General features: G+C 44.8%; 1 protein-coding gene across 1 annotated transcript in view; it reads right to left on the reverse strand.

Annotated features, from left to right (window-relative positions):
- The window catches only part of LOC124001906 (CNK3/IPCEF1 fusion protein-like), an 84,476-nt gene that overhangs the window by 54,489 nt on the left and 7,190 nt on the right, over positions 1-22,797 (reverse strand). The window contains exons 3-4 of the mRNA XM_046309058.1: positions 13,589-13,791; positions 11,469-11,553 (exon numbers count right to left, since the gene is read on the reverse strand). Coding sequence (XP_046165014.1) covers positions 11,469-11,553; positions 13,589-13,791 — 288 coding nt within the window. The remainder of the gene's footprint in view (positions 1-11,468; positions 11,554-13,588; positions 13,792-22,797) is intronic.

Genomic DNA, 22,797 nt, shown 5'->3' on the forward strand with positions numbered 1-22,797 from the left:
CTGCGTTGGACCTTGACGTGTGAGTGGGCTTCCTACACAGAGATGAATTGGCACAATTAAAGAAAATGTCCTTTTGTGAGTAAATGTCACTAGGATATATGCTACATCATCGCTGGGAGGTAATGTACTGAAGCATGCATTTGTGAATGAGTGTGTGTGTGTGTGTGTGTGTGTAGGAACACACCTGGAGTGTATCTCTTCATACCTCTTCAACACCAAACCAACCCAGCCGGTCTAAAGCAGTGGTTCCCAAACTGTGGGGCCCTAGCTAACGAGCTAACGTTTTTCAGCCCATTGAGCGGGATCCCCCCCCCCCTCTCGGTGGAAACATTTTGAGAATCGCTGGTCTAAAAGTACCAGATGGGCGGGGTTTGCTCTTCTATTGCTTCCATATAGTCAGGATTTTAAATTGTTTTAAAATGTAATTTGGTCTGCACCAAACCAACCCATGTGAATTCTTAGGAGTATATCTCTTTAAATGCTGGTGAAGAGACTCCAAGGAGTGAGAGTTCACTTTCTGCCTGCTCTATATTGGAGCGTTAGGTTCAACATTTCCTAACTCAATTACTTCAAATAGTAAATCCAATAAAACTCAGCCTAAGTGAACTGCAAATGCTACCGTCTCTACCCTGGTCCCAGATAAGTCTCTAGCCTGGTCCCAGATCGGTCTCTACCCTGGTCCCAGAACGGTCTGTCTCTACCCTGGTCCCAGATCCTCGGTCTCTACCCTGGTCCCAGATCTGTCTCTACTCTGGTCCCAGATCGTCAGTGTCTACCCTGGTCCCAGGTCGGTCAGTCTCTACCCTGGTCCCAGATCTGTCTGTACTTTAGCCTAGTCCATTGTCATTATAAAGCCAAACACCAGCATGACAATTCCATAAAGAGCTGGCTAGAAACAATACATATCTGATTGAAATGGCTCATGTCCCTTCATTGTATACCATAGTATGAGTGGTCAAAGCGAATAGTCATCATCAGGCACCTGGTGTTGACACTGGTGTCCGTTGAACCAAGCTCATGGTCAGGATTGGGGAGTAACTGATAAACTGCAACTTACCAGAAAGAAAAAAACAACTAATCAGATTACATATACTTTTGAAAAACTGGATGATTACTTCTTGGATTGCTTTTCCATTAAGGATGTTGGCGAGAAAATAAATACATTGACACCTTTCTGTTTTCTCAAAGACATTCAATTCAGCACTGGAAAAAGGTGCAAGTTTAAGTTTGTTCTACCTGAGCGGGACTGACCAGAATTCAGAGACTACTATGATGTCAGAGACCATTATGATGTCAGAGACCACTATGATGACACACCAAATATGAAAATGATGGATCATTTTGTCTTCTTCTATTACCTCATAAGAGGAAACTAATCCAAAAGTAACAGAAAGTGAATCATCACAAACACAAACACACCCTACAGAGCCCCAGGACAACAGCACAATTAGACCCAACCAAATCATGAGAAAACAAAAAGATAATTACTTAACACATTGGAAAGAATTAACAAAAAACAGAGCAAACTAGAATTCTATTTGGCCCTACACAGAGAGTACACAGCGGCAGAATACCTGACCACTGTGACTGACCCAAAATTAAGGAAAGCTTTGACTATGTACAGACTCAGTGAGCATAGCCTTGCTATTGAGAAAGGCCGCCATAGGCAGACATGGCTCTCAAGAAAAGACAGGCTATGTGCTCACTGCCCACAAAATGAGGTGGAAACTGAGCTGCACTTCCTAACCTCCTGCCCAATGTATGACCATATTAGAGATACATATTTCCCCCACATCACACAGATCCACAAAGAATTCGAAAACAAATCCAATTTTGAAAAACTCCCATATCTACTGGGTGAAATTCCACAGTGTGCCATCACAGCAGCAAGATTTGTGACCTGTTGCTACGAGAAAAGGGCAACCAGTGAAGAACAAACACCATTGTAAATACAACCCATATTTATGCTTATTTATTTTATCTTGTGTCCTTTAACTATTTGTACATTGTATATATATATATATAATATGACATTTGTAATGTCTTTACTGTTTTGAAACTTCTGTATGTGTAATGTTTACTGTTAATTTTTGTTGTTTTTCACCTTATATATTCACTTTGTATGTTGTCTACCTCACTTGCTTTGGCAATGTTAACACATGTTTCCCATGCCAATAAAGCCCTTGAATTGAATTGAATTGAATCAGATTATGTTACCAAATTTGGGTAATCCAAAAATGACGTTACCGTCAGGTAACGGATTACATTTAGAAAGTAACATCCTGAACCCTGCTCAGTTACTTATACTGGAATATGGCAATGAGCTGCACACTTAATCATTAACTCACCAACTACCTCATGCGCACAAAACGTTGAAAAGATATTAAAAAGACATTCAAATACATTGAAAAGACGTTAAAATACATTGAAAAGACATTGAAATTCATTAAAAGTTGTTGAAAAGACGTGAAACGGCATTAAGACATTGTTCAGACTAAAATATATGCTAAAAATACGTCTTCTTTGTTGAGCACGTCTTGCTCAGTGCGTTCATTAGCACCTCAAACAGACCACTAACTAACTAGAACAATTATTTCTGGTTACAGCAAAACTAATCAGATAAAAATCATACTATAAAACTTCACCACAATTGTGAATAAAAAGGTGCATTGGTCAACCAGCAAGAGTCGAAACTCACTATCAATGGGTATGATCATCAATGGGTATGATCATCAATGGGTATGATCATCAATGGGTATGATCATCAATGGGTATGATCATCAATGGGTATGATCATCAATGGGTATGATCATCAATGGGTATGTTCATTGAATAATAACACTTATGTTGGTGAACAGAGGCATCAAGAAAGTCCTGTATCACATCTTAGAAAAGGCATATCATGTTCTTAACTACAGTAGCCTTTACCGTCAAGATTGTGTGTCACTAAAAGGACATTGGAAAACAATCAATCAATGTAAACAAACAGCATTACATCATCTCATTCTCATACCTCAATACAACTCCTTCAAACAATTCTTTCTTGATCCTCTCTCCATGCTCACAGAAATTCTCAATGTAACTATCGCCCACGCTCTCTGTGTCCACCTCTCTCGCTCTCTCTCTCTCTCTGTAATGGACTTTGCTTGTTGTTGTCTAGTAGTGTGCGAGCCTATCCTCTCCAGTCCTACAGAGCCAGTAGTCAGTGGAGAAGTGGAGGACTCCTAGGATCACAGCAGCTGACTCATGGCCCCGCACAACCCTTCAAGGCACCGGAGAAAATAAACCCCATGAGTGGGGAGAGAGGCGGACACACACACACAGAAAGAGAGAGAGACACACACACAGAAAGAGAGAGAGACACACACACACAGAAAGAGAGAGAGAGACACACACACACACAGAAAGAGAGAGAGACACACACACACACAGAAAGAGAGAGAGAGAGACACACACACACAGAAAGAGAGAGAGAGAGACACACACACACAGAAAGAGAGAGACACAGACACACACACAAAGAGAGAGAGACACACACACACACACACAGAGAGAGAGACACACACACACAGAAAGAGAGAGAGACACACACACACAGAAAGAGAGAGAGACACACACACACAAGAAAGAGAGACACACACACAAACAGAAAGAGAGAGACACACACACACAGAAAGAGAGAGAGACACACACACACACACACACACACAGAAGAGAGAGAGACACACACACAGAAAGAGAGAGAGACACACACACACAGAAAAAGAGAGAGAGACACACACACAGAAAGAGAGAGAGACACACACACAGAAAGAGAGAGAGACACACACACAGAAAGAGAGAGAGACACACACACACAGAAAGAGAGAGAGACACACACACAGACAGAGAAGAGAGACACACACACACACACACAGAAAGAGAGAGAGACACACACATGCACAGAAAGAGAGAGAGACACACACACACAGAAAGAGAGAGAGACACACACGCACAGAAAGAGACACACACACACATACACACACAAACTTATGTGTTTTCATACAGGCAGGAAATGGAAGAGTTATTTATTTTCTAGAAGGGCCCTAGGAGACATGGCTTGCGTCCCAAATGGCACCCGATTCCCTACATAGTGCAATACTTTTGACCACGGTCCATAGGGCTCTGGTCCAAAGTGGTGCACTATATAGGAATGGGGTGTCACTTGGGCCAAACATGATCCGTCTGGTCCTTGTTACAGATGAACCAATTCTCTAGAAACAAGCAACGTAATAATGAGATCATTATCATTCAAAGCCTGCCTCTCAGAAACAAGGTCACAAGAGATTTGACATTTAAGTTTCTTAGCCAAGGGCTAACTTGCTGCACACAGATGAGGGTGGTGGGGTGTGTGTGTGTACGTGACTGTGTGCGCGCGTGTGTGTATTCTACTTACCTTTCCAGAGCTGGAACTTGATAATGATGGGCAGAGAGAGAAGAGAGAGAGAGAGAGAGAGAGAGAGAGAGAGAGAGAGAGAGAGAGAGAGAGAGAGAGAGATGGGCAGAGAGTGAGACGAGCAGAGAGCGAGATGGCCAGAGAGAGATGAGAAGAGAGAGAGAGAGAGAGAGAGAGAGAGAGAGAGAGAGAGAGAGAGATGGGCAGAGAGTGAGACGAGCAGAGAGCGAGATGGCCAGAGAAAGATGAGAAGAGAGAGGACCAACTCACCTGCGTGGATGTGTTTAGTCAGTTGTGAGGTTGTCGGCCCTATTCTAGCATGTTCTTATTAGGTCTAATAGAAATTCTTAGAACCTACAGCCATATACACTTTTCAAAGAAACTATATACAACCTCAATCCAATGAAAGACACCAGTAAAGTCTCAGTTTCTCCCGTCTTATAACTCATCTATCTCGTCTTAAGACTCAAGGGGGTGTACTTACAAAAATGCCTTCCGCAAGCACCTGCATTTTGGATCCCCCTGATATCTGATACCTTAGCAACTCTCTGTAGTGACACACACACACACACACACACACACACACACACAATCCCTCTCTGTAGTACACACACACACAATCCCTCTCTGTGGTACACAGTCCTCTATCATAGTTGAATAAGGCCTATGACTATCTGACTCCTAAGCATACAGCAGAAACAAGCAGTGGTTGCTCATTGGATCCAAAAACAGGAACCAACCAAACAATGGCCAGTAATCAAACCTCTCATCGTCTCCAGCACAGAGCAGACTACCGTCAAAACAGTCTGGCGTAAGGACCAAGTTTCACTTACTAATTACCTTGAGTCTACAGTTTAGACAGCTTTCATACAACAACAAAAACAACTAACAAGTCAGTAAGCCAGAACTTGGCTGGACAAGAAGCCATCAGCCTTCAAAATGCCCCCATTGTTCCAATGTGACCTTCAGTAGATACTCACTTCCCAGCTTCCTTCCTTTCTGATGAGGGGGGAGTCGAACCATAGAAATAGTATGACTAGCCCATGGTTCTTACTCAGAGTCAGTCATATTCATGAATTGGCTACAACAAATGTGTCATTATTCATTTTCTGGATGCACAATGAATGTAGTGAGTGTTCACACAGAACATCCTTTGATGGTCTTTTAAAAAGAGATTTTCACTGATTTGTGAAGAAGAGGTCAAGTCTATTTATCACATCTCTAATGTGTTGTGCAAACAACAAAAACAAGACTAAAAAGCAACAGAGAAAAAAAAGCAATTTTCTACAAGAAGATAAATGTGTTATTATGATCCACAATGTCTAAATGTACAGAAACTGTGAGCACTGCAAGTCCCAAACAGACATCCACAAACAGACATCCACAAACACAAACCAGTTAGCTACAGTATTCAATCAAACTGCAATAAAGCCAGCAGAAAAAGCTCCAGAGTTGTAATCTACCTACTTTGTCTGGAAACTATCCAGAGCTGCAAATAGGGCAGCCAGTCAGAGCTCTAAATGTTGTACTACTAAATATCTCCGCTCCCTGAATACTGTGTCCTCTCTTTCGCCCTCTATCAGTCTCTCATTGGTCTGACTGCACTGCAACACACAGCAGGTGAACTACAAGTTGAGTTCCACTGAACCCTTCCATCAGAAGCGGCCCCCCCCCCCTCTGCTCACTGTCTCTCACTCACTCCCTCCGCCGAAGATCTCCAACTCCCTCCCGCCCTTTGCTAAACCCCTACCCCGGAGATGGCTAACTCTCTCACCCCCTCTCACTCCCTCTCCCGAAGATGACCAAATCCTTCCCGCCCCAGCTACCCCTCCCCTCTCTCCCGAAGATCACAAATCCATTCCGCCCATGCTCCCCCTCTCTCTCTCAGTCCCTCCCTCCCTCCTCCCCCAGGCACTATCTATAACAAATCCAGGCCTGTCTTTTTCACAAGTCGCAAGTAACCAGTTTATAACTTGAAGTTTAACTCTGGCATTACAGATCACATTAAATACACATTCACCCACCTTCTCCCTCTCTTACACAATTTCCTATCACAAAAATCAACAGTCAACCTGTGCTTCTTCAAGGTACCTAAACTATTTTGAGCATGCAGAGTCTCACAACATCTCTACAGCAGAGTCTCACAACTCAACCTCTGGTTGAAAACTGTTTTCTGCCCCTCCCAAAAGATAGAATTTGTAGGTAATTGGCCACAAACAGGACCAAGCCTGGCCTGCTGAGGAGTGACAGACTCCATCCTAGCTGGAGGGGTGCTCTCATCTTATCTACCAACATAGACAGGGCTCTAACTCCTCTAGCGCAACAATGAAATAGGGTGCAGGCTGTTAGCCAGCCTGCCAGCATAGTGGAGTCTGCCACTAGCACAGTCAGTGTAGTCAGCTCAGCTATCCCCATTGAGACCGTGTCTGTGCCTCAACATAGGTTGGGCAACACTAAACATGGCGGTGTTCGCCTTAGCAATCTCACTAGGATAAAGACCTCCTCCATTCCTGCCATTATTGAAAGAGATCGTGATACCTCACATCTCAAAATAGGGCTACTTAATGTTAGATCCCTCACTTCAAAGGCAGTTATAGTCAATGAACTAATCACTGATCATAATCTTGATGTGATTGGCCTGGCTGAAACATGGCTTAAGCCTGATGAATTTACTGTGTTAAATGAGGCCTCACCTTCTGGTTACACTAGTGACCATATCCCCCACACATCCCACAAAGGTGAAGGTGTTGCTAACATTTACGAAAGCAAATTTCAATTTACAAAAAAATATATATATGTTTTCGTCTTTTGAGCTTCTAGTCATGAAATCTATGCAGCCTACTCAATCACTTTTTATAGCTACTGTTTACAGGCCTCCTAGGCCATATACAGCGTTCCTCACTGAGTTCCCTGAATTGCTATCAGACCTTGCAGATAATATTCTAATATTTGGCGATTTTAATATGCACATTGAAAAGTCCACAGACCCACTCCAAAAGGCTTTCGGAGCCATCATCGACTCAGTGGGTTTTGTCCAACACCTACTCACTGTCACACTCGACCAAGTTTTGTCCCATGGAATAAATGTTGTGGATTTTAATGTTTTTCCTCATAATCCTGGACTATCGGACCACCATTTTATTACGTTTGCAATCGCAACAAATAATCTGCTCAGACACCAACCAAGGAGCATCAAAAGTCGTGCTATAAATTCTCACACAAAGATTCCTTGATGCCCTTCCAGACTCCCTCTGCCTACCCAAGGATGTCAGAGGACAATAATCAGTTAACCACCTAACTGAGGAAATCAATTTAACCTTGCGCAATACCCTAGATGCAGTTGCACCCCTAAAAAATTAAAACATTTGTCATAAGAAACTAGCTCCCTGGTACACAGAAAATACCCGAGCTCTGAAGCAAGCTTCCATATAATTGGAACGGAAATGGCGCCACACCAAACTGGAAGTATTCCGACTAGCTTGGAAAAACAGTACCGTGCAGTATCGAAGAGCCCTCACTGCTGCTCAATCTTCCTATTTTTTCAACTTAATTGAGGAAAATAAGAGCAATCCGAAATTTATTTTTGATATTGTCGCAAAGCTAACTAAAAAGCAGCATTCCCCAAGTGAGGATGGCTTTCACTTCAGCAGTAATACATGAATGAACTTCTTTGAGGAAAAGATCATGATCATTAGAAAGCAATTACAGACTCCTCTTTAAATCTGCATATTCCTCCAAAGCTCAGTTGTCCTGAGTCTGCACAATTCTGCCAGGACCTAGGATCAAGAGAGACACTCAAGTGTTTTAGTACTATATCTCGACACAATGATGAAAATAATCATGGCGTCTAAACCTTCAAGCTGCATACTGGACCCTATTCCAACTAAACTACTGAAAGAGCTGCTTCCTGTGCTTGGCCCTCCTATGTTGAACATAATAAACGGCTCTCTATCCACTGGATGTGTACCAAACTCAATAAAAGTGGCAGTAATAAAGCCTCTTGAAAAACCCAAACCTTGACCCAGAAAATATAAAAAACTATCGGCCTATATCGAATCTTCCATTCCTCTCAAAAATGTTAGAAAAAGCTGTTGAGCAGCAACTCACTGCCTTCCTGAAGACAAACAATGTATACAAAATGCTTCAGTCTGGTTTTAGACCCCATCATAGCACTGAGACTGCACTTGTGAAAGTGGTAAATTACCTTTTAATGGCGTCAGACCGAGGCTCTGCATCTGTCCTCGTGCTCCTAGACCTTAGTGCTGCTTTTGATACCATCGATCACCACATTCTTGGAGAGATTGGAAACCCAAATTGGTCTACACGGACAAGTTCTGGCCTGGTTTAGATCTTATCTGTCCGAAAGATACCAGTTTGTCTCTGTGAATTGTTTGTCCTGCAAATTTCGGTGTTCCTCAAGGTTCCGTTTTAGGACCACTATTGTTTTCACTATATATTTTACCTCTTGGGGATGTCATTCGAAAACATAATGTTAACTTTCACTGCTATGCGGATGACACACAGCTGTACATTTCAATGAAACATGGTGAAGCCCCAAAATTTCCCTCGCTAGAAGCCTGTGTTTCAGACATAAGGAAGTGGATGGCTGCACACTTTCTACTTTTAAACTCGGACAAAACAGAGATGATTGTTCTAGGTCCCAAGAAACAAAGAGATCTTCTGTTGAATCTGACAATTAATCTTGATGGTTGTACAGTCGTCTCAAATAAAACCTTGAAGGACCCCGGCGTTACACTGGACCCCGATCTCTCTTTTGACTAACATATCAAGACTGTTTCAAGGGCAGATTTTTTCCATCTACGTAACATCGCAAAAATCAGAAACTTTCTGTCCAAAAATGATGCAGAAAAATGTATCCATGCTTTTGTTACTTCTAGGTTAGACTACTGCAATGCTCTACTTTCCAGCTACCCGGATAACGCACTAAATCAACTTCAGTTAGTGCTAAATACGGCTGCTAGAATCCTGACTAGAACCAAAAAAATGATCCTATTACTCCAGTGCTAGCCTCCCTACACTGGCTTCCTGTTAAGGCAAGGGCTGATTTCAAGGTTTTACTGCTAACCTACAAAGCATTACATGGGCTTGCTCCTACCCATCTTTCTGATTTGGTCCTGCCGTACATACCTACACGTACGCTAGTCACAAGACGCAGGCCTCCTAATTGTCCCTAGAATTTCTAAGCAAACAGCTGGAGGCAGGGCTTTCTCCTATAGAGCTCCATTTTTATGGAATGGTCTGCCTACCCATGTGAGAGACGCAGACTCAGTCTCAACATTTAAGTCTTTACTGAAGACTCATCTCTTCAGTGGGTCAAATGATTGAGTGTAGTCTGGCCCAGGAGTGGGAAGGTGAACGGAAAGGCTCTGGAGCAACGAACCGCCTTTGCTGTCTCTGCCCAGCCAGTTCCCCTCTTTCCACTGGGATTCTCTGCCTCTAACCCTATTACAGGGGCTGAGCCACTGGCTTACTGGTGCTCTTCCATGCCGCCCCTAGGAGGGGTGCGTCACTTGAGTGGGTTGAGTCACTGACGTGATCTTCCTGTCTGGGATGGCGTCCCCCCTTGGGTTGTGCCGTGGCGGAGATCTTTGTGGGCTATACTCTGCCTTATGTCAGGATGATGACCATGCTGGTCATTTATGAACATTTGAACATCTTGGCCAAGTTCTGTTATAATCTCCACCCGGCACAGCCAGAAGAGGACTGGCCACCCCTCATAGCCTGGTTCCTCTCTAGGTTTCTTCCTAGGTTTTGGCCTTTCTAGGGAGCTTTTCCTAGCCACCGTGCTTCAACACCTGCATTGCTTGCTGTTTGAGGTTTTAGGCTGGGTTTCTGTACAGCACTTTGAGATATCAGCTGATGTACAAAGGGCTATATAAATACATTTGATTTGATGCAGTCAGATAAAGAATGCATGTGGTTGGTCTGTGCATTGCCCAATAGGAGGAGTGAGTCTGCTGTTGTGCCGTGTTAGGGCAGCGGTGGAAAAAGTACTCAATTGTCACACTTGAGTAAAAGTAAAGATAACTTAATAGAAAATGACTCAAGTAAAGTGAAAGTCACCCAGTAAAATACTACTTCACTAAAAGTCTAAAAGTATTTGGTTTTAAATATACTTAAGTATCAAAAGTAAAAGTACAAGTAAAAATAATTTCAAATTCCTTAAATTAAACAAAGCAGACGGCGCCATTTTCTATTTTTTATTTATTTACAGATAGCCAGGGGCACATCATTTACAAACGAAGCATGCATTTATTGAGTCCTCCAGATCAGAGGCAGTAGTCATGACGAGGGATGTTCTTTTTATAGTGAGTGAATTGGACCATCTTCCTGTCCTGATAAGCATTCAAACTGCAACTAGTACTTTTGGATGTAAGGGAAAATGTATGGAGTAAAACGTACATCATTTTCTTCAGAAATGTTTTGAAGTAAAAGTAGTAAAAAATATAAATAGTAAAGTACAGATACCCCAAAAAATACTTAAGTAATAATAATAATACTTAATACTTGAAAGTACTTAAGTATTTACACCATTGGTATTAGGTGACTGTTGAAAGCAGCAACACAAACACACTGGTGGTTCCTCCAGCCTGCCTTGTGTACACCTCCTCCAAAGATCAAATGTGTCTGCTAAGTATTGTTTGGTCCAACTAGGAATCTAATTCAGATTTAATTCACCTCAAGGCCATTCATTCAATGTTAATAAGGACCAGAGTGTTTCCGGGTCAGGTTACTCGACAGTCATTCATGCAGCAGTGAACGCCTGTACAATGAAAACAGCCATGCTGGAACACTGGGTTGTGTTCAATAGGTAACAAATGAAAGAAAACAGACTGAAACAAGGAGGGACTACCTGGACATAAGAAATAAGAGTCCATTAAGAAACACTCCTTTTTGCTTTACGTTTCAAAACATTTTAAAAACGTTTTCCATTGCGTGGCCTAAAGAATACGACTTAGGTCTTTAACATAGGAGCAGTCCCCAGGTCTTTACAGTAGGAGAGGTAGACTACCTTGTGTACTGCGGTCCCCAGGTCTTTACAGTAGGTGATGATGTTCCTACTGGACGTGTAACCACTCAGCTGGGCAAACTGGTACCTGGACACACACAGATGGACCAATGAAGAAAGGGATACATTTATTGAATCTAGAAATAAAATAAAATGTGCAGATTTCAATGTCATTAAAGACTCAAATGATGCACAACCCATGAGAACACAACCCATGAGAACACAACCCATGAGAACAATCCTACATAACATTAGGATAGAAATGGGTAAGAGGTCACCAATGTAAATGCATTGAGCTGTTTATTTATCCCATCGTCATTTGTACATTATACTAGTTGGCACAATATATATACACATACATACATACATACACATATACACATACAGTTGAAGTCAGAAGTTTACATACACAGCCAAATACATTTAAACTCAGTTTATAACAATTCCTGAAATTTAATTCTACTAAAATTCCCTGTCTTAGGTCAGTTAGGATCACCACTTTTGTTTAAGAACGTGAAATGTCAGAATAATGTCAGAATAATAGTAAAGAGAATGATTTATTTCAGCTTTTATTTCTTTCATCACATCACAAAGTTTACATACACTCAATTAGTATTTAGTAGCATTGCCTTTAAAATTGTTTAACTTGGGTCAAACGCTTTGGGTATCCTTCCAAAAGCTTCCCACAATAAGTTGGGTGAATTTTGGTCCATTCCTCCTGACAGAGCTGGTGTAAATGAGTCAGGTTTGTAGGCCTCCTTCCTCGCACACGCTTTTTCAGTTCTGCCCACAAATGTTCTATAGGATCAGGGCTTTGTGACGGCCTCTCCAATACCTTGACTTTCTTGTCCTTAAGCCATTTTGCCACAACTTTGGAAGTATGCTTGGGGTAATTGTCCATTTGGAAGACCCATTTGCAACCAAGCTTTAACTTCCTGACTGATGTCTTGAGATGTTGCTTCAACATATCCACATAATTTTCCTGCCTCGTGATGCCATCTATTTTGTGAAGTGCACAAGTCCCTCCTGCAGCAAAGCACCCCCACAACACGATGCAGTCACCCTCGTGCTACACGGTTGGGAGGGTGTTCTTCGGCTTGCAAGACTCCCAATTTTTCCTCCAAAAATAACATTGGTCATTATGGCCAAACAGTTCTATTTTTGTTTCATCAAACCAGAGGACATTTCTCCAAAAAGTATGATCCCCTCTCATATCATTACCAAGCCCTGCAGTGCCAAGAGCTGAGCAAAGAAAAGAGTCCCTGATTCAGCTGGTCCTGGGGCTGAGTTCACTAACCTGTTCTACTAACACACTGAGGCCTCAGGACCCTCATCCAGCTGGTCAGGGGCTGAGTTCACTAACCTGTTCTACTAACACACTGAAGCCTCAGGACCCTCATCCAGCTGGTCAGGGGCTGAGTTCACTAACCTGTTCTACTAACACACTGAAGCCTCAGGACCATCATCCAGCTGGTCCAGGGGCTGAGTTCACAAACCTATTCTACTAACACACTGAAGCCTCAGGACCCTCATCCAGCTGGTCCTGGGGCTGAGTTCACTAACCTGTTCTAACACACTGAAGCCTCAGGACCCTCATCCAGCTGGTCCAGGGGCTGAGTTCACAAACCTGTTCTACTAACACAATGAGGTCTCAGGACCAGAACATCCAATCAATCAGAATAAACCAAATTACAACACAGTCAAAACTACATTAACTTGGAAACACAAGAACAAAGCAAAATGCAGTACTATCTGGCCCTAGATGGACAGTACAAACTAACAAACAATTAAAAAGGTTAAATAAATGTAAAAATATGCTGTAGCCTAAGAGAATATATTACAGATAACTGAAATTGAAATCATAGACTACTGCATACACACCAGACAGGGGTGAAACTCTGAATCCTAGTCACAGGACCTAACAGTCCAATGTCCCTACCTATATGATACTATGCCTAAATCTGATGTAATACAAGGCTGTAGTGTGTGTGTGTGTGTGTGTGTGTGTGTGTGTGTGTGTGTGTGTGTGTGTGTGTGTGTGTGTGTGTGTGTGTGTGTGTGTGTGTGTGTGTGTGTGTGTGTGTGTGTGTGTGTGTGTGTGTGTGTGTGTGCGTGTACTTTACCTGTTGAGCAGGGAGAAGAGGCCCTTTGCGGAGGTGATGAGCTCCAGCACCACCTGCAGTACACTGGCTGGCAGCTTGGTGGCGCTCTGCCCATCATAGGTGTTTACCCTCCAGCGGATCTGGATGCCCATGATCAGGGAGTGGGCCACCACGCACAGGTTCTCTGTCAGACTGCGCAGGGTCTCCCCTCCCATACCGTATGTCTAGGGAGGGAGACAAGGAGAGAAACAGAGAGTGAGGCAGGGGCAAACACCTCACATACATACTCACAGAGTCCAGACTGTAGAGTCAGTATGGAGAGACAGAGAGTCCAGACTGTAGAGTCAGTACAGAGAGTCAGAGACCAGACTGTAGAGTCAGTACGGAGAGACAGAGAGTCCAGACTGTAGAGTCAGTACAGAGAGTCAGAGACCAGACTGTAGAGTCAGTACGGAGAGACAGGGAGTCCAGACTGTAGAGTCAGTACAGAAGGACAGAGTCCAGACTGTAGAGTCAGTACAGAAGGACAGAGTCCAGACTGTAGAGTCAGTACAGAGAGAGAGTCCAGACTGTAGAGTCAGTACAGAGAGAGAGTCCAGACTGTAGAGTCAGTACGGAGAGAGAGTCCAGACTGTAGAGTCAGTACAGAGAGACAGGGAGTCCAGACTGTAGAGTCAGTACAGAAGGACAGAGTCCAGACTGTAGAGTCAGTACAGAGAGAGAGTCCAGACTGTAGAGTCAGTACGGAGAGACAGGGAGTCCAGACTGTAGAGTCAGTACAGAAGGACAGAGTCCAGACTGTAGAGTCAGTACAGAGAGAGAGTCCAGACTGTAGAGTCAGTACGGAGAGACAGGGAGTCCAGACTGTAGAGTCAGTACAGAAGGACAGAGTCCAGACTGTAGAGTCAGTACAGAGAGAGAGTCCAGACTGTAGAGTCAATACAGAGAGACAAGACTGTAGGGTCCGTACAGAGAGTCAGAGTCCAGGCTGTAGAGTCAGTACAGAGCGACTATTAGTCAGCCTGTTGCGTGCTTTGGTGTGTGTGTGTTCCCAAGCAAGGACCAGTTGCGCTCTGAGGCAACTGATGTTGGTGGGATTTGGAGGATGATGGAGGCAACAGGGGAAAGAGCCTCAGATCCACAAAGTCCTTTCCACCAGGTGGCTGATGAGATATGTTGGCACGACTGCCATATTGCATCTCCATCCTAAAGCCTTGCATGGAAGTGTACTTTGCCAGACTGCCAATAACCTTGCCCTCAACCAGGCCAAGGTGGTGAGTCATGGTAGTGATGACACCATAGGCCTTGTTGATCTCTGCACCAGACAGGATGTTCTTGCCAGCATATTTTGGGTCCAATATGTATGCTGCGGGTTGTATGGGTTTCAGGCAGAAGACTACACGCTTTTTGATTTATTTCAGTTTCCTCTGATTGGAGCAACAGTGAAGTGGGCAGGGCAGTACGGATTGCAATAGGTTAAATGCACTAAAAAGAGGAACAATGGGAACATATTACAGATGGGCATGCTCATCCCCAGAATCTGTTCACGTCTATTTTCAAAGGATACAGCTAAGAACATGAACAACTTCATAGTTAAGAACACTAGAACTGTCATGTTCTGTCCATCGTTCGTATGTGTTTTCCTTGTTTTAGTGTTGGTCAGGACGTGAGCTGGGTGGGCATTCTATGTTGTGTGTCTGGTTTGTCTATTTCTATGTTTGGCCTGATATGGTTCTCAATCAGAGGCAGGTGTTAGTCATTGTCTCTGATTGGGAACCATATTTAGGTAGCCTGTTTTGTGTTGGGTTTTGTGGGTGATTGTTCCTGTCTCTGTGTTTTGCACCAGATAGGGCTGGTTTTGGTTTTACACTTTCATTGTTTTGTAGTGTTCATGTTTATCCGTTTTTGATTAAACATGAGTCAATATAACCACGCTGTGTTTTGGTCCTCCTCTACTTCACCACAGGAAAACCCTGACAGAATCACCCACCAACCAAGGACCAAGCGGCGTGGTAACGGGCAACGGCAAAAGCAGCAGCAGGAGAAGGAACAGAGGCAGCAGCAACAGGAGCAGCAGCAGCAGTGGGAGATGCTGCACTATTTGGATAAATGGACTTGGGAGGAGATCCTTGATGGAGAAGGACCCTGGGCAGAGCCATGGATGGAATTGGAGCTGTCGGTGAAGCAGAGTGCTGAGTCTGAGAGTGTGGAGGATGTATTGGACAGAGTAGAAAGAAAGCTGTTGGTTTGGCATAGTATGCACGGCATACCAGTGCCAGCACCACGCATCAGGCCTACAGTGCGTCCCGCCTGTCCAGCGCTGCCGGAGCCTTCCTCCTCTCCAGCGCAGCCAGAGTCTCCCGCCTGTCCGGCGCTGTCAGAGCTACCGCCCCTCATGCCAGAGGTGCTAGAGCCCCTCATTCCAGAGGCACCAGTGCTCCTCAGTCCAGCGCTACCAGAGCCTTTTTCTCCTGTCTGCCCAGCGCCGCCAGTGCCGCCAGTCTGCCCAGCGCCGTCTGAGCCCCCCGTCTGCCCAGCGCCGGCTGAGCCCCCCGTCTGCCCAGCGCCGTCTGAGCCCCCCGTCTGCCCAGCGCCGCCAGTGCCGCCAGTCTGCCCAGCGCCGCCAGTGCCGCCAGTCTGCCCAGCGCCGCCAGTGCCGCCAGGATCCGCCAGTCGGCCAGGATCCGCCAGTCGGCCAGGATCCGCCAGTCGGCCAGGATCCGCCAGTCGGCCAGGATCCGCCAGTCGGCCAGGATCCGCCAGTCGGCCAGGATCCGCCAGTCGGCCAGGATCCGCCAGTCGGCCAGGATCCGCCAGTGCCGCCAGGATCCGCCAGTCGGCCAGGATCCGCCAGTCGGCCAGGATCCGCCAGTCGGCCAGGATCCGCCAGTCGGCCAGGATCCGCCAGTCGGCCCGGATCCGCCAGTCGGCCAGGATCAGTTAGATCCGCCATTCAGCCAGGATCTGCCGGAACCACCAGCCAGCCAGGATCTGGTAGATCCATCAACCTGCCTGAGCTTCCTCTCACTCGGTCCAGAGCTTCCCCTCGGTCCCGAGCTTCCCCTCGGTCACGAGCTACCTCAGTCCAGTGGGGCCCATTGTTAGGTTTCCTAGGCCAAGGTTAGCGGCGAGGGTCGCCACTCAAGGGACACTAAGGAGGTGGACTAAGACAATTATGGAGTGGGGTCCACGTCCAGCGCCAGAGCCGCCACCGCGGAGAGATGCCCACCCAGACCCTCCCCTATAGGTTTAGGTTGTGCGTTCGGAGTCCGCACCTTGGGGGGGGGGGGGTTCTGTCACGTTCTGTCCATCGTTCGTATGTGTTTTAGTGTTGGTCAGGACGTGAGCTGGGTGGGCATTCTATGTTGTATGTCTGGTTTGTCTATTTCTGTTTGGCCTGATATGGTTCTCAGAGGCAGGTGTTAGTCATTGTCTCTGATTGGGAACCATATTTAGGTAGCCAGTTTTGTGTTGGGTTTTGTGGGTGATTGTTCCTGTCTCTGTGTTTTTGCACCAGATAGGGCTGTTTTTGGTTTTCCACGTTCATTGTTTTGTAGTGTTCATGTTTATCCGTTTTTGATTAAACATGAGTCAATATAACCACGCTGCGTTTTGGTCCTCCTCTACTTCACCACAGGAAAACCCTGACAATAACAATATGGGAGAAAATGAAAAGTATTCTACAATATCACTCACTAAAAACACAACCCTTTTCAGAATTCACCAATAAAAATTGGTCTTCATGGAAAACTAAAAGACATGGAAACTGTAAATGACTTGGTAATAAGAAATAAATCTATTTTCATGACAGAGCTAAAAAGTCATTTGGGGCTGACCAATGTAGTTATTTTACTTAAGTTTCATATCAAGAAATGTCAATATTAAATATTTTGGAAATCAGCCCAATATAGAGGGAATGCTATTTGATAGGTAAGCTAGCCTATTTAAAAAAGTATATATTTAACCTTTAATGCATTCTACACTGACTGATCAAGCTGTGAGGAACAATGTCAAAGATATCAGATGACACACTGATATGCACTTGAGAGCCTTCCATCAGTTTCCATGGTCCTGCCTATGAAAAACAATGATCCTGAAATCATTGGTGGCATCTGATGAAGATGAACCCGCAGTAAGGGATGTGAGGTCCCTGCTACACCTGGATGCTGCTGCTTGTCTGAGAGGCTACAATGAACTCACAGCAGAGATTGTGACCAGTATACAACAGTTATTGTATTTATTTTGTTAATGTGACATTTATTATTTTATTTAGTGATTTAACAATTCATTATCAAGTAATAATTGTAATAATAGTGCCTGATATATATTTCTAACAACAAATCATATTTTTAAAGCCACTTCAGAGACAGTAATTTTCATCTAATTTAATTCTGCAGGGTCAAGCCACAGATACCACAGGAGCCAACCCCTCTCCAGAGACGACCCTGTCGTGTTCTCCTCCAGAAAAGAAACATGCCATGACTGAGCTTTTTGGGGAATTGTTCATGACCAAGGAGTAGGGAAGCAAGCCAAAGGTCAAGGTCATAGAGGAGGAGGTGACCTCATACAAGGAAGTGGACTATATTCCCCTGGATGCTGATCCACTTACATGGTGGAAGACCAAAGAGTTGATATACACTCATGTTGCCATGTTAGCAAGGCGCTGCCTGGCTGTGCCTGGGACCTCTGTCACTCGTGAGAGGGTATTTTCCACAGCAGCTGACATTGTCACAGCAAGCCCATCAGCGCTCACTGCAGATCATGTGAATAGACTAATCTTCTTTAAAGAAAAACTTGAAAATCTGATTTAAAAAAAACATTTTTTTTTTTTCAAGTAACCAGTCTCAAGTGGTCCTATTATGTTCAAGGCACTGACTGCTGTGTGACTTAATGTTGATGTATGCTGCTGGACTACACACTCTGGTTGTTTTAAATTCCTATTTTATTTCCTGTTATAAGGCAGACACTGCTGGGTTTTGTTGTCTGTTGATTTCCATCTGCTCCTGGGAATTCAGGCTACACATGTTTACTATTATAATAAATGAACAATCTAAATACAAATTACATATTTCTCAGGCATTTATTTTGTTGATGTATTGAAACCGTACCGAACCATATCGTACCGTGAGTTTTGTGAAGCATTTCACCCCTAGTGTGTGTGTGTGTGTGTGTATATATATATATATATATATATCGTACAAGAAAGATACTATCTGGGGAGGAAGAATAGACGGTAGATGGCCTCATACTTGAATGGACAGTCATTACAGGTCCATGCTGAGTGTCTTTTCACACTTTCAAGGAGCTGGTCATTTGTCTGCACACACACACACCACCACCTCACACACTCATGGTCATATGTGCTGTATAGCTCTGTGATTAAGAACATGGTCACATGTCCCACAGAGAACAATCAACCATGGTGAAGTGTTTATTAATGTTTCATGGATGTTTGTATATTTCAATACAGTAGATGGTAATTATGGGTGTCTGACCAGTTGTTCCTATTTTATTTATTTAACAAGGCAAGACAGTTAAGAACAAATTCTTATTTACAATGACAGCCTACAACGGCCAAACCCGGACGACGCTGGGCCAATTGTGCACCGCCCTATGGGAGTCCCAATGATGACCGGATGTGATGCAGCCTGGATTTTAACCAGGTACTGCAGTGACGCCTCTTGCACTGAGATGCAGGTTCTAAGACTACTGAGCCACTCGGGAGCCCTGTGATGACACACATTCAAGGATGTACACTCCAGAGATAAAATAAAAAAACAAGAATGAAACCTCCATACACTCACACACAGAAACGAAGATGGACAGTACACTCACACACACACACACACACAGAAATTAAGATGGACAGTACACACACAACCACACGTAGATGGACAGTACACTCACACAGACACACACGTAGATGGACAGTACACTCACACACGTAGATGGACAGTACACTCACACGGACACACGTAGATGGACAGTACACTCACTTCAGACACACACGTAGATGGACAGTACACACACAACCACACGTAGATGGACAGTACACTCACACGGACACACGTAGATGGACAGTACACTCACTTCAGACACACACGTAGATGGACAGTACACACACAACCACACGTAGATGGACAGTACACTCACACAGACACACACGTAGATGGACAGTACACTCACTTCAGACACACACGTAGATGGACAGTACACTCACACGGACACACGTAGATGGACAGTACACTCACTTCAGACACACACGTAGATGGACAGTACACACACAACCACACGTAGATGGACAGTACACTCACACAGACACACACGTAGATGGACAGTACACTCACTTCAGACACACACGTAGATGGACAGTACACACACAACCACACGTAGATGGACAGTACACTCACACGGACACACGTAGATGGACAGTACACACACAACCACACGTAGATGGACAGTACACTCACACAGACACACGTAGATGGACAGTACACACACAACCACACGTAGATGGACAGTACACACACAACCACACGTAGATGGACACTCACACGGAAACACGTAGATGGACAGTACACACACAACCACACGTAGATGGACAGTACACTCACACAGACACACGTAGATGGACAGTACACACACAACCACACGTAGATGGACAGTACACACACAACCACACGTAGATGGACAGTACACACACAACCACACGTAGATGGACAGTACACTCACACGTAGATGGACAGTACACTCACACGGACACACACGAAAATGGACACTACACTCACACGGACAGTACACACACACACAGAAACGAAGATGGACAGCACACACACACACCCACAGAAACGAAAATGGACAGCACACACACATGTAACGGATGTGAAACGGCTAGCTTAGTTAGCGGTGTGCGCTAAATAGCGTTTCAATCGGTTACGTCACTTGCTCTGAGACCTTGAAGTAGTGTTTCCCCTTGCTCTGCAAGGGCCGCGGCTTTTGTGGAGTGATGGGTAACGACGCTTCGTGGGTGACTGTTGTCGTTGTGTGCAGAAGGTCCCTGGTTCGCGCCCGGGTATGGGCGAGGGGACGGTTTAAAATTATACTGTTACATTGATGCTGTTGACCCGGATTACTGGTTGCTGCGGAAAAAGGAGGAAGGTCAAAAGGGGGGTGAGTGTAACGGATGTGAAACGGCTAGCTTAGTTAGCGGTGTGCGCTAAATAGCGTTTCAATCGGTTACGTCACTTGCTCTGAGACCTTGAAGTAGTGTTTCCCCTTGCTCTGCAAGGGCTGCGGCTTTTGTGGAGCGATGGGTAACGACGCTTCGTGGGTGACCGTTGTTGATGTGTGCAGAAGGTCCCTGGTTCGCGCCCGGGTATGGGCGAGGGGACGGTTTAAAAGTATACTGTTACACACACACACACACATACAGAAACGAAGATGGACAGTACACACACAGAAACGAAGATGGACAATAGACACACACACAGCAGCTAGAAATCTCAATATGAGTCCTTTGTAGTTCATAACATTTCCCTCCGGAAAGCTTACCATAAACCATTACAGTATTACAGTTAATAGCACCTAGCACCCGATCAGACCTTTAGTCACTACATGCTGCTGGGGCCATTCAGACCAAAGGAAAGACCAGGGCCTGTAGTCATAAATAGGAGTGCTGATCTAGGATCAGCTTTGCCTTTTAGATCATAATGAATAGCATTACATGGACAGGGGGGACCTGATCCTAGATCAGCGCTCCTACTCTGAGACCACTTCATTAAATCATGAAGGGCAGAAACCCCCTTGTTATTCAGTTATTTTTTAAAGCAGACCATTACAAGCAGATCAATGGCTTAGCCCCGGCCTGGCATCCGCGGTTACGCCACTCAAACACACAGGCCCTTCGACTAAATTAATCCTCCCAGGGGAAACAAAGGCACGTTGAAACTTGGATGTGGTGAAACACAGAAAACGTGTCCTCGGGTCACTAATGTTTCCATTAGTGACCCGAGACTGAGTCCACAGAAAGTTTGTGTTGAGGGAAACAGCAATGGGTGGAGGGAGGAGAGCAGAGACAATGTATTTAAGGGAAAACTTATAGTGAGAATGGAAGACATGGGAAATTGGAGAGAAGAGGAGGAGCCTGTTAGCCAGTGACAACAAACGTTACCCACACAGTAACTTGCATATGAGAAGTATGATCACTAGCTTCTTTTGTGTTAGCCTTTGGTTTTAGATTAAGTGCGCACACGCACACGCACACACACGCACACACGCACACACACACACACACACACACACACACACACACACACACACACACACACACACACACACACACACACACACACACACACACCACTTAGCCATGCCTCTCTGCAGGCAAAGTGAAAACAATAAAACACCAGATGAATCCTGAACTTAATAACTCAACCCTCTGCTGTAATCTGTAAAATGGCAGTTGGTGAATGTCAGAGGGGGACTTGAAAAGGTTTGAATAGAAGCAGTCACTTATTTAGGCTGGTACAGACCCAGATCTGTGTTTCTGAAACAGCTACAGCTCTGATTTATTTAGCCCAAAACGAGAATGAAAAAGAGCTTCAAACAGACACCCTAGACCAACTCCAATTCGGATATCGCCCCAACAGATCCACAGATGACACAATCTCAAATGCACTTCACACTTCCCTCTCTCACCTGGACAATAGGGGAAATAACTATGTGAGAAGGCTGTTCATAGACTACAGCTCAGCATTCAAGACCATTGTCCCCTCCAAGCTAGGGACCCTGTGATTGAACCCCTCCCTCTGCAACTAGATCCTGGACTTCCTGACGGGCCGGCCCAAGGTGGTGAGGTTAGGCAACAACCTCCGCCACGTTGACTCTCAACACATGGGCCCCTCAGGGGTGTGTACTTAGTCCCCTCCTGTACTCCCTGTTCACCCACAACTCCAACAACAAGTTTGCTGACGACACGGCGGTGGTTACCGTCACTGATGAGTCAGCCTACAGGGGAGGTCAGAGACTTAGCAGTGTTACCAGGACAACAACAACCTCTCCCTCAACGTCAGTAAGACCAAGGAGCTGATTGTAGACTATAGCAGAAAGAGTCATGAAGTCAGGAAGACGGCACGACAACACCTTTTCCCCATTAGGAGACTGAAAAGATTTGGCATGGGTCCTCAGATCCTCAAAAAGGTCTACAGCTGCAATAGAAAGCATCTTGACTG

This window comes from Oncorhynchus gorbuscha, linkage group LG17 (assembly GCF_021184085.1).
Source record: "Oncorhynchus gorbuscha isolate QuinsamMale2020 ecotype Even-year linkage group LG17, OgorEven_v1.0, whole genome shotgun sequence".
Classification (NCBI taxonomy): domain Eukaryota; kingdom Metazoa; phylum Chordata; class Actinopteri; order Salmoniformes; family Salmonidae; genus Oncorhynchus; species Oncorhynchus gorbuscha.